Source organism: Arvicanthis niloticus, chromosome 4, assembly GCF_011762505.2.
Source record: "Arvicanthis niloticus isolate mArvNil1 chromosome 4, mArvNil1.pat.X, whole genome shotgun sequence".
Lineage (NCBI taxonomy): Eukaryota > Metazoa > Chordata > Mammalia > Rodentia > Muridae > Arvicanthis > Arvicanthis niloticus.
The window spans coordinates 103,141,638-103,154,881 of record NC_047661.1 but is presented as its reverse complement, the minus strand read 5'-3'; the positions used below and the strand labels follow the sequence as shown (position 1 = coordinate 103,154,881).

Genomic DNA, 13,244 nt, shown 5'->3' with positions numbered 1-13,244 from the left:
ACAAACAGGGACCTCAATTGAGTAAATACTCTGTCATGTCAGCCTGTAGGTTAGACTGAGGGAAATTTTCTTGAATAAGGATTGTGTGGGCATACCGGACTACCCCTGCAAGAACGGTCTTGGGAATTAAGGTATGAGAAACAGATCGATGTGAGCTTGCAAGCAAGCCAGTGAGCAGCAGCCCATGGCTTCTTCGGGTCTTGACTTCAGGTTTCTGCCTTGCATTTCTTCCCTGACTTCCGTCAGTGATGGACTGTGATCTGGACATAGAAGCCTAATAAAACATCTTCTTCCAAATTGCCTTTGCTCATGGTGCTTATGACAGGAACAGAAAGGAAACCAGGACATACAGTCTTTGAAAGTCTAAGTGCCATCGAGCTAAATCTGGGTGAACACACTCCCCACCCCCCATGTCTGTGTCATTTTGTCTTTCTGTCTCTCTCTGTCTTTTTCTGTCTTTGTCTCTGTCTTTGTCTCTGTCTTTGTCTCTGTCTTTGTCTCTGTCTCTCTGTCTCTATCTCTCTGTCTCTCTTTCTCTCTATCTCTGTCAGTCTCTCTGTCTCTGTCTGTCTATCTGTCTGTCTTTCTCTCTCTCTCTGTGCATGTGTGTTTCTTTCTTTTTCTCTTTTTGTTTCATTCTTAAGTCTTAAATGATAAAAGTATAGGTATGTGTGGTTGTGAACTTCAGATGTTGCTGCTCTGTCTGAAGCTATTCTCATTCAGGAAGTGCTTCCCAACTCATTTAGCCAAGAGACCCAAGTTGGTATAACACACAGCTTGTGATTGATTCTTATGTAAGGCTTGTGGTTGGTGGTCCTGAAAGACATGCACATACATACATTAGTGAAATTAAAATCTGGTCACATGTGTGACTTATTTCTTTTTAGGCAATAGAAGCAGGCTACTTATTAGTCTGAGTTAGCTGCAGAAGTGACTCTTTTATGAATCACTGTGTTGCAAAGCAAGGCCCCAAAAGTGCTTCTGAGGTTTTTTTTTAATTTATTTTTTATTTTTTTTATCTTTCAACAACATTTATTTTTACGTATTTTTATTACTTCTATGAGAATGTTGTACAATGTATTTTGATCATATTCATTACCTGTACGCTTTTACTTTAGACCATTAGCTCCAATTTGTGCTAACCATATGCTCTTGGATATATGCAACTTCAACTTTTCTTCTTTCTGAGTAGTTGGGAAGAGGGTTTGGTATAGATGTCTAATTTAGGCCTGCACATTCCACATCGCTCATTACCTAGACTTTCACAAGTTCCTCAACTGTCTGTCGGTTAATTGTCATCTATTACAAAAAAAAGAGCTTCTCAATTAATGGGTGGAATAAGTACCTAGTAGATAGTTTACTCATATTTTCATTTGACAAAAATAGTAGCAATTTCTCCTGTAAGGCTCCTGTCCTGCAAGCTACAGATTCAGTGTCCAGAAGGGTTCATCTTGCAGAGACACTCTTAATTCCAATTAGAAAGTAGTTGGTTACTCCCATAGTATTGATGTTCCTACTGGACTAGTTGGTTTTGCCATGATAGTTATTATTGCAGTATTCCAAATGCAGAGCTGAATAAAATTGATGATTGCTTTATTCCTCCTCAGCACTATGAAAGCTAATCAACATGGATGAAGCTTATGGGTCAATACTCAAGCACGTAGTATCTTCAGCAATAGGGTCTTATTGTCAAGTCCTATAAGACAGCCAAGAACACTGCCAATGACTTGTAGGGTTTGGTTGATGGGACCTTGTTTGCAAATAGTTCCAAAGACGGTAACTATATCTAGCAATGTCTATTTTCAGCCTGTGTTGCCTAGTAGGGACTCGGTTGCTCTCTTCTGGGAGCGAATAAACTTTTAAAAAAAATATGTATATATTGGGAAGTTTCTACAGTAATCTATTTCTTTGTTTGTTTGTTTGTTTGTTTTTCGAGATAGGGTTTCTCTGTGTAGCCCTGGCTGTCTTGGAACTCACTCTGTAGACCAGGCTGGCCTCGAACTCAGAAATCCGCCTGCCTCTGCCTCCCAAGTGCTGGGATTAATCTATTAAGATTAAGAAGTAATCTATTTCTGTATGACTTTTTAAAGAGGTGTTTTCTGTTATTTATCCCTCCCAGTATACCCTCTTCTACACAGTCTCCCTCCGAATCTAACCCTTTCAGCTCTATAATTCCCCGGAGGTTTCTTATACTAAGGCAAACTATCTCCTGCTTTTAAATTCTTCCCCTCTCAACCTTTTGCCACTTTCCTGACCTCTATAGGTATTCCAAATGAAAGACATATATCTGATGATTCACACATAAGTTTCCTAATTGCTTTTTCAATGTTTGTTATTTAATTGTAGAAATGATACCAACTATTGTGTGCTAGTTTTGTATTCTGCTACTTTCCTGAATGTATTTATAAACTGTGGTCTTCTAGTGGAGTCTTTAGAGTCTTTATGTTGAAAGACATATCTAAAAATAAGGATACTGCGACTTCTTCCTTTCCTATTTCTATCCTCCTATGTCTTCATTTATCTTATTGATCTAGCTAAGACTTTAAATTTTCTATTGAACAGACACAGGGGTAGGTTGCACATACTTCTTCTTTCCTTGGTTTTAATGACAATGATTTGAGCTTTTCCTTATTTAAAAAGATGACAGCTGTGGGCTCATTTGCTGGAATATACTTAAAATTTATGTATATTGAGAAATCTCTTGAATGGCACCAATTTGGTAATTTTATAACTGCATTGATGTGTTCTTGAATTTCGTTTGCAAATATATTGTCTTGAAAAGCTTAGCATCATGTTCAGCAGCAAAATCGACCTATATTTTCTACTTTATGTGGATCTATGTCTGATTTTTGTATCAGAATAATACTGGTTTTATAAAAATAATATAAAAATGTCCCTTCAATTTTTATTATATGAAACAGTATGAGAAGTATTAGTGCTAGTTATTTTTTTCAGTTTCTGTATAGAATTCTGCATAGAATCCAACTAATCTTTGCTTTTTTTTAGTTGAGAAATGTTTATTTGACACTTCTATGACATTGCACACTACAATGGGCATATTTAAATTATTTATTTTATCTTTATTTGGCTTTGGTAGAACAGTGTGTGTGTGTGTGTGTGTGTGTGTGTGTGTGTGTGTGTGTGCATGAATTTGTTTTAGGTTTCCCAGTTTTATTAACATACAGATTTTGAAGTATATCTTAATGATTCTTTGAATTTCCTCAAGCTCTTTGCACATCTCTCCTTTTTTTATCTCCAATTATCTTAAATTAGAACCTCTCCCTATTTAATATGGTGAATTTAACTAGACTGTTGCCAATCTTGTTACTCTTTTCAAAGCATCAACACTCATTTCATTGGTCCATTGTAGTTTTTTAATTTCTATTTTTTAGATTTAGCTCTGATTTTTTTTTTTTATTTTCTCTCCTACTTTATGAGGTTGCTGTTAATTGTTTTTGTAAGACATAATGTTGGCCTCCTTCCTCAGATGGACAGGTGTCCTGGGACTCAGAAGCCCAGGAACCACATAGCTCCGAGAGGAAGCCTCCTCAGAAGAGGTGCTGTAGCAATCAGGGGAGGGTATCCACAGCTGAGCTGAGGAGCTGAGCCTCAGCCCTGCTTCTTCTCTTCACTTCCTCCCTTCTTTTCATTTCTTCTTTGCTTCTTCCAATGAGTGAGTCACACTGGGCAGCAAATCTCATAAAAGAGTGTATGGGAGGGTACACAGTCTGGAGAGACAAATCCAGAAGTGGTTGCCTATGCTCCCAGGATGGAGCAGACAACCAGAAACTGAACAAAGGACGGTGCTTATATAGGGTTTTTGAAGGAGCAGAGTTTTTCAGGGCAAAAATTTCCAGATAAATATTGGTAGGATTTCAAGTCCTAGGCTTGGGGTTCTCAGGGGTTGCTGGACTTTCCTGTTCAGGGACTGCAAGTTTTTGTGCTAAGGGATTGGTGGGTTTCTGTGGGAAGTTCAGGGATTGGTGGAGTTTGTTCAGAATTTCACCTAAAGTTAGTATAGTCTGGGGAAGGTCCTGTTGAGGGGCTGGAGATGACCTTTGTGACAATTACAGAGGTTGGAAATGCCATTACGACCATTGGGGAGGTCTGGGGGAGGGTCTTGGATTCAGGAGTTCCTTAGGCTGGGGCCTGGCCACTTTACTGCCTTGAAGGTTTACAAAACAAAATATACAAAGTTCACAAAGGGAGTCCATAATAGAGAACGCCTTTCCTGCCATTTGAGTGGCATGAATAGACACCAATTAAGATGCATCATTAAGTATTTGCTGTGAGAGTTTTCATAATTTCTGGTATAGGCACATAACACTATATGCTTTTTTTGTGTTCCATACATTTTGCTATGTTATGTTTTCATTTTCATTAAATTGTAGGAAATTGAAAAAACTTCTTTCTTGATTTTTTTTCTTGACACAAGTATAGTTCACACTCAGAAATGTGTTTGATGACTCACTATGTCATCAAATTCTAGTGTATTTCACTGCCAGAGGAAACTTGTTCCAAGCATCTAGGCAAAGCTGCTGAAGATAAAGAACTGTATCTTATAAACAGAAGAGGTAAGATAGAAGTTTTAATCTAAAATGCCAAATAAACCAGAAGACCAGTACTTAGGACAGTCCCTAGTTGGGAGTAAGGTTGGTTCTGAGTCTCCACACTGTGTGAGCAGATTCCCAGTTGTCTCTCATTTGTATTTATGTATTTATGTATATCTAGTGGTATTTATGTTGTCTAGTGATGACAGACATAGTAACATTAAGAACAGATGGAATTCTGGGTTTCCAGTTCTAGACACCAGTATCTAGATTTAGTAGTGACTAGAGGTTATTAGTGAGGTTTCTAATACTCAAACTTGAATACCACAACACTAGTTACATACTGCAGAGCTACTGACTTTGAAAGCCCACTGTTTGCTTTTTCAGCTACTAGGATGTGGCCAATTTTTTCCAAGAGAAAAATAGACAGTAGATTGTTGGGAATCTAAAAAAAAAATCATTGAAAATCTTAGGAGCAGGAAGAGAAGATATAAGACTTAGGCACAGAATACTACAAAAGTTAAGTCACTGAAACAGTGAACCTCATTGTATCTGAAGTACCAGAGGGCTTCAGTTATAAAGAGTCCTGACATTGGAAGCTGTGGCCTACAACTGTGGAGTGCAAGGCTCCTAGACTGAGAGGTTCACTGCTTCCTCAGACATGACCACCTACTGTCATAAGTTCCTAGCTGCTAAAGCTTGGAGCTTTGAGTTTCCATTGCTGAGTGTCTAGAACTATAATTTTCAGAGGTGGGCAGTTGTGGCACACAGGATCTCAATTCTACTGACACTAGGAAAACTACCCCTTATTTTCATCCTAATGGAGGGAAAGAGCCCAAGCCAATTGTTTTGAAAGAATTTTAAAGAATTAAAACAAAATCCTTAAGATAATATAGTGCCCATTTAAAAGCTTATAATTTAAGAAATAATCACTAATGTAAATCAGTGAAGGAGAAAGAGATAGATAGATAGATAGATAGATAGATAGATAGATAGATAGATAGATAGATAGACAGACAGAGAGGCAGACAGATAGGGTTAAGAACTATTCAGTTCTTAACTTATTCTTGACTTAGTAAGAGGATGAATTACAGCCAGAAGAAATATCTCAAACACAGTAAAAAAGAAACGCAGTTATCAAAGTTATGGTAGGAGTCTTAAAGTATTAATGTGATTTGCTCCTGAAAAAAAAATGGATAAGAAAGAAGAAAATGTGAGAAGAACCACAAATTTCATAGGAAAGTTAGATGGAGACAGACTGAAGTCAGAAGGGAACATAGAATCCAGGGGGCTCCTTGACTGGTTTTTAGACTCACAGAACACACATTTAAATGAAAAAAAGAGAGAGAGGAGGGTGCAAAGAGGTTTGATTTTTTTTTTAAAAGACCTACAAAAGAGCTGAGAAGATTGATAGCTTAATATCTGTGTGAGGATTGGACATGGTTGGATCAGGGCACAATAACTGAATGCTTCAAAGTTATTGCTGAATATCCAATAATTGATATTTTATAACCTCACTCAGTATTAAAATAATTTAATCACCCAATGGCTGTGAAATTGTATTCAAATTTCGGAAACAGAATGTCATAGCCTTTACAATTTGAACCCTGCATTTCCATGCCATCGGGAGCTGGAAGAGTTGTGGTGTCCTCTTGTCTTTTGGCAGCAAGAATAGACACTGTACACCACTAGGGAAGAGAGACCTGTGGCTTGATGTTCTTACAATCAGGCATGCATTCTATGTCACCTGCCATAAAGCATCTGTATTTTTGTCCCCTATTTCTACCATTCTTGGCAGTTATTTGTTATACAATCCTGTAGATACCCTTTGTGGAACTGGAAAAAAGGAAAGAGCTTTGTCTTAGGAATACTCAGGAAAGTATTCTACTTTTACACAACCAACCCTTTACTTGAAATGTGCCAAATTAAGCCAGGCAACTTATGAGAAATTAATACTAAACATATGGCACTTAGAATTATCTGCTGAATTTGATGCTATTAGAAATCTTCTTTCACACTGGTACTATGGCTTCTGATGATGAAGGTGCAGAACCTCCTAGAGAAAGCTAGAAACATGATGCAAACTGCTTTCAAGTACCCTGCTCGGCTTTCTTCAGTCCCTGGCTGATTTGGCAGAAGATTCCATCTAAAGCTCAGTAGTGGAAAATGGGATGTCACAACCCTCTAGTCCTACAACACCTGAAAAAAAAAAGATCCTCTTGGGGCCCATTTTTGTACCTTGTGTTTATTTTAGAGGTGAAGGTATCATTTGTAAGTTGCTGAAAATCAAATGTGTTGAAGGGCAGGCATGCTAGCAGCTACCGGTGATTTAGGAGATTGGCAAACTCTTGACTGCAATAGGAGCTTTGCCTATATGAACGACAGGCATCTGTGGTTGTATTTTTTCAAGTTATTAGAACCATTTTCATATTAGAATAATATGTTCTCGCTGTAAGAATATTGACATGCAATCTCTTTGTTTTAACTCGTTTGATTTGAGAAAGTTTTTTTAAGGAAAAAAAAAAAAAAAAACAGCCAAAATCTTTATCATTGTCACATGGATAGGCAACATATTAAAATCTAAAGATATAACATAGTGGTTTATAAATACAAATAATGAGAGGGAAAAAGATTTATGGTTAATAATTTGTGGTTTTCAGCATAACTAAGCAGGAATAGGATCCAATGACAAACAATAGAGGGTTTGTCCTTCAATTAAATTTTTAACACAATTTTAAAACACAGGGGTGTTTTATTTCTTTACTATTTATTCTTGAGTTAGCAGTGCTGTAGAGAGTTGCAGGAAATTAATGCACATTTTAAACAACAAAAGCATGATATATCTGAAAATATGTGCTGTATTTCCACCCCTTCCTGCACATGTGTTAACTTGCTATTGTAATACAATTTACAGCCTTAGAAGAAGAAAAGATTTCAACAACCAATGTCTAATAGTCGAGAAATTTCGCCCACAACTTTTAAAATGATCTACTTGCTTGTATTACAAATATCTTCACGGCAGAAGCCTTATTTACTATGACTGTTGGTTCTGTGTTATGGTTTGTGCTCTCCCTGATGAAGGTGCTTCAAGTCCAAGTAGTGAATTCAAAATACAGCAACTCAATAAAAACTTTAATTAATCGGGATATAAGCAAAGTATATAAAACTGTCACACCCTGAAGAAAGTATAAAATATTCTAATTGAAAGTGTCATCTCGTTGGTGAAATACTTTCATTCTCTTTTACTACACCCTTACACAGTTGTCCTTCAGTGCATAAAAACTACCAAGGGAGAAAGGTCTGGGGATATTGGGGCATAGCAGAAAACAAGCCTACAGCACATTAATACTTAATGATTATTTTAACAGCACACATATAAAACAATTTCTGAGTAATAACAACCATGGTTCTGGACAGAAATCAATGCAAACCTGACATACAGTGTAAAACAGTCTGAGTCTGAATAATAAATCACCATTTATAACTTAATGCAGGGATTAATTAGGGGAAAGCTACAATAAGCAAAAACCAGATACTGCGACCCTTAGATTAAAAAATAACAATACGTTGATATGTATGGTGAACAATTTAAAACCCTATATCTGAAGCATTTAGAGTTCAAGTCTAATTAAACAAAGAATAGGGTCCTTTGGAGATTGGTAGAATAAATGATGGATCATGAGGAGGTACAGCAGTTTAACAATGAACTTGCATAGGTCACAAAACAAGATCCCATACTGTCTTGTCACAAGTACAATGACAAGAAAGGAAGAAATAGCACCACCTAGACTTACCTGTTTTCTGTGGCCCAATCACAAGGAATTTTGGTAAATGGTCACAAGTTTTCTCCCTAGACCAGATGTCTTTGTGTCGTTTATCATCACATGGATTCTGAAAGGCAGAATAACACGTCTTACCGAATACTGAATCCTGGCTGCTATGTCTTAAGAATGTTTCAAATAAGACAGGATGAGATATTTGCCTGGTATTCTAGAGCTGGGTCTTGCATCCTGTTATGGTTCTTTGAGTCCAAAATCCTTTCCTTAGGTACCGATTAGCTGGTTTTCCTACCCAAGGCTGGATAAAGCACAGCTTCAAATCAGTCCTGCTGTGATGTTCATGCTATTTATGACAGATAGTAATGGGATTCTATCTGTGGCTTGTATTTTATGTCTCTGTGTAAAAAGGCTTTGACTGAGCCTCATGTAACTATAATTTCCCAGCTTCTTTTCTATTCTTTTCAAAATGAACACATCTATATATTAGATACTGGTTACTTTATTTTTAATTCAAGATGACTTTCTTTGGAAATGTTTCAGAAGATAATACCAGTCATATGAGTTGTTTGAAATTATGACTCTTCCTACCACTCTGACAATTATAGGTAAAAATCATAGTTTTCAATATACCATTCTATGGCAGAATAGTTGTTTTATCCAATTAATGATGCTAGAAATGTTTACACAAATGAGCCTCCATTTTTCAATTAAAGAATGCAAAACTGAAACCTTTTATATAATTTCAACACTTATTAGTTAATTTGTTTAATCTCACTTAGTGATTTAAATTTTTATTTAAAAATGAGATGGTAAAAGTGCTAATAGAGAATATATTATTTCAAGGAGGTATTTTTCTTTAAAAGCACATTTATTTATTTATTTATTTATTTATTTATTTGGAATATGGCTAGCCTCAAATTTATGAGCCCAAGCGATCTTCCTGCTTTAACTTCCCAAGTACTTGATATTACAAATACATGCTATACAGTTTAAAATCTTTTCTTTTTTGATGTTTAGAATACATTGGTAAAACTTACTTTCTCATATTACATTTGGCATATTCTTCAAAAATGTGTCAAGCTAATTCCTCATATGATTCAGAGGTCTCACAAAACTCGTTGGCCCATTTGCTTGGGACTCATTCCACCAGATAAAAAGCAAGAGGAAGACTCTGGCTGCCTTGCTAAGAAAAATGCACTTGAGCATTTGGAAACTGCAATAGTCTTACACACCTGTGATCCAGGGACTTTAGTAGCAGAAGTGGAGTTGGAAATAGTATGAGTTCAAGGCTAGCTATGGAATGAAATGAAGACATGCCTCAAAAACAGTCCAAGCCAATGTAAAGACATGCTGGAGTTCAAGCATGCACAGTATGAAGAGTTTGTTTCATTTATATGTGTTAGAGGCGCAGACATCTGGAGCAACCTGGAGCATCCTGTCAAAAGGAGTTTTTTCTTCTTCTTCAACCTTTCTGGCTAAAATGAAAGCATACTACCTAATCAGACTCTCTGGGGTTTGTTAGGCAGCATGTTTTTGCAGAAATCTTTGAATGGAGCCCCAGAGCAGGGAGAATGTTTCAGCTATATTTTGGAGAAGACTTATGACCTTGTGGCATCAATTGCCACACAGTATCTAGCGACACTGAAGCAAGAACAATGCATGGCACATATCTCTCAGTTTTACACGATAGTATGCTATTTGAAATAGATAATTCAGTTTCTGGTATATGGCTAAGCTCTGGAGTATAGTGATTTTTCCAGTCAATAATGTAATGGTATGGCTATGTTCTCCCATAAGAAACTGGTATTCATGTCTCACAAATCATAATAAGAAGTGTATTTCATTTCCATTTTTGTAAGATGGAAGTGACGCATCTGGGATTGTTCTCCAACAGATCTAACACATCTCTGACAAACAAGTATCCCATGATCCTTTGTCACCTGCGTTTTCCCATGGATGCCTGTCTAAATGTTCATTTCTGTACTTCCATGATGGGTTTTCTGCAATCCGCTGAAGAGAGGAAACCCAGGTGTGGTTTGTGAATGAATTGACACATACAAGGGCAGAAGCCTACTGTGGACTCTTCCTACAGTGTTGTTCTATGTGTAAGGTTTGCTAAAAGTAATAGTTAAAAGAAACCTTTCAATTGGCAAAATTTGGGGTAATACAACACATTTCCAGCAGACTTGGAAGTCTTTACACTTGTAGGTGTGATTGAGCCTATCGTTATAAGGAGGTAAGATCGCTACAGTATAATGAGAATGGGAAACTCTGTCCCGTAGGCTACTGGGGTTCTCCATATGTAGCTTAACTGTAAACTGCAAAGGACAATACTCATGATCTGAGAGAGGTTTGATTACAACCAGAACAAAGTCAACTAGTGTTTCTGCCTCCCAAATGAAGCCATCTTTGCTTGAGTATTGCCTTTTTCTGACAGAACACCTGGAGAAACTCTCAAGAGGACAGACAGTGGAGCAGAAGATAGCTATTGTCCTGAGATAGTGCCAGAGTGATCCCAAAGTTAGGAGATCTAGAATAGAAGACAGTATGGAGGGGGTGCATTGGCAACAAATGTAGCAACTGGGTTACCCATTCTCCCAACAAACATCTTCAAGGTTTCCTAGGAAACGTGTTCTGGGAAATCTTGTCAAAACTTCCCACTTGAAGTGAACCATTGTAAGAAACAAGTGGAAATGAATGGGCCCTTGGTATTCCCTGTGAAGGATGCTTTTCAGCCCACTGACAACGTCAACTGTTCTGCTTAGTAAAGCAACAGCAACAGCCCCTCCCAGACTTCCAGCCATTACATGCTTCAGTGTGTGTGTGTGGAGGCTGCAGATTGAACATTGCCATTGGATAGATGATGAATGCCTTATGACCAGAAGGTCACGGGATGCATCTCCCTCCTGCTCCCCAGACGTGTTTCATATCCAGTGTCTAACGAGAGGTTATGAGAGGCCCCGCTCCTCTCAGGTGACACAGTTGTCTGTGTGACTAGTTCTCCATGAAGGAAAAGGGGGGGACTATATTGCTTGGAGGTCACATTCTTAGTCAGATATTTCCCATTTGGAAATGTCCATAATTACCCTTATGGTTTCCCCTTCCCCCAAATGTTTCCTCTATAAAACCTTCTAAAGAATACAGTTTATGGCAGGTGCAATTTATACCTCATACAGTTTGAAAATATATGTGATGTAAATGGGTTTTATATGCTCACCTCGCACGCAGATTACCTTGAAGTATAAAGATAAAAATACTAGCAATTTTTCTCTTTTTACTTTTCGAAAATTCCATATGTGCTTGTCATCATCTGTGCTTTGATCCTATGTACTACGCTAGAATTCCTCATTGCTACTTTTCTCTCCCATGTTCATGTGATCTTTTTGAAAAGCCCACTGAGTTCATTTAGTGCTGCCTGTAGGTGCCTGGGTTCAGTACCCTTCACTGGTACCTGGTTAGCCTCTCATAGCCTGAATCCCTGCAAAAGATTCTTTCTCCTATCAGCCACCAATGGCAAGTGCTCCTCAGCCCTGGTAAGACGTCATGACTACCTCCCTGATCCATGACAAGATTTTTGTCTGGCTTGATCTTGAACAGATCTTGTACATGCTGTCACAAGCACTGCAGACTCATACCATCAACTGCCAGTTGTATCCAGAGAACATTTTTGTGGTATTAACCTCCTTGCCTCTGGGTCTTACAAGCTTTTTCCCATCTCCTGCTCCATTACTTCTGAGCATAGGGAGGGGAGATGTGAAACAGATGTTGCATTTTGGGCCAAAGATCAATAATCCTTAAAGGCGCCTGACGGTGGTGGTGCATGCCTTTAATCCCAGCACTCGGGAGGCAGAGACAGGTGGATTTCTGAGTTCGAGGCCAGCCTGGTCTACAGAGTGAGTTCCAGGACAGCCAGGGCTACACAGAGAAACGCTGTCTCAAAAAAACAAACAAACAAAAATAATAGTAATCCTTAAAGGCCATTAAAGCATGTGGTAATTTAATTTGGAAAAAAAAATATATATATATGGGTTGTCCAATAAATTCATGCATAGAAATCTCCAAAAATGGAGTTAAATGAAAGATGCTAAAATCAGCATACCTTCTTTAAAAATGTAATGACAGAAATTTCACTTTAAATTGACCTTCATGCATTTCTTCCAATATATCTCTACATGATTCAGTCTTCCAACTTTACACTCATAGTCTGGGCTTCACTTAGTTCTCTATCTGTGGTTTCTGCAGTAGCAAAGAAGGCTGGGCTAGCATCGTTTCATTTATATTTTATTTTATCTTTTTAGTTAATAATGAAACATTCCTTATTTTACTCATTTCACAAATATCCTAACTAGAAATTATATTTCACAGTCCCTCTTGAATCTGTCTTCCAATGAAAAAGTCTTATACAACTGTAAGTGGGATAATTGCTATGAAGTGTCTTTTTAAGGTTAAAGCCACTTTCTCTGGGTTTCTCGTGTTTCAATTATTGTTGGCTATAAAATGGCTGTAATTGAAGAGTGAGCCTGCCTTGCAGTCTCAGGTGGAAACCGTAGTTGGAAGAACTTATGGTGCACAGCACTGAGTGCTTGTATGGAGCAGAGGTGTCTATGATGCCTACAGCACTCTTTAGGATAGTTACAGGAGAATCACATTTCTGCCTTGTTCCAACCAAGGTGAATTTTAATGCCACTGTAGAGCATCACCTATCACGTAATGGAATGTGTTTCACTGTTCTCTTCTTTGAAAGAGTAAGGAGCTTGTGACAGTGTGGATCAATACAGTCCTTGCTTTAACTGGAATATTCTGCTGTCAGGTGTACTAAAATGCAGCTGAAACAACCAGCGTTCTTTGGGGAATATAGTTAATTTGCTCTTTGTATGTGCTTCTTCTCTCATTGGTGCTTCAGCAACAAATAGTT

The 13,244-nt window shown here is 37.7% G+C and overlaps 1 protein-coding gene across 2 annotated transcripts in view; it reads right to left on the bottom strand.

The window, feature by feature from the left end:
* Ndst4 (N-deacetylase and N-sulfotransferase 4) overlaps nt 1–13,244 on the bottom strand; it is a 307,194-nt gene that overhangs the window by 22,996 nt on the left and 270,954 nt on the right. For both annotated transcript variants that reach the window (XM_076933217.1, XM_034500339.2), the window contains exon 8: nt 8,345–8,441. In XM_076933217.1, the coding sequence (XP_076789332.1) occupies nt 8,345–8,441 (97 nt within the window). The remainder of the gene's footprint in view (nt 1–8,344; nt 8,442–13,244) is intronic.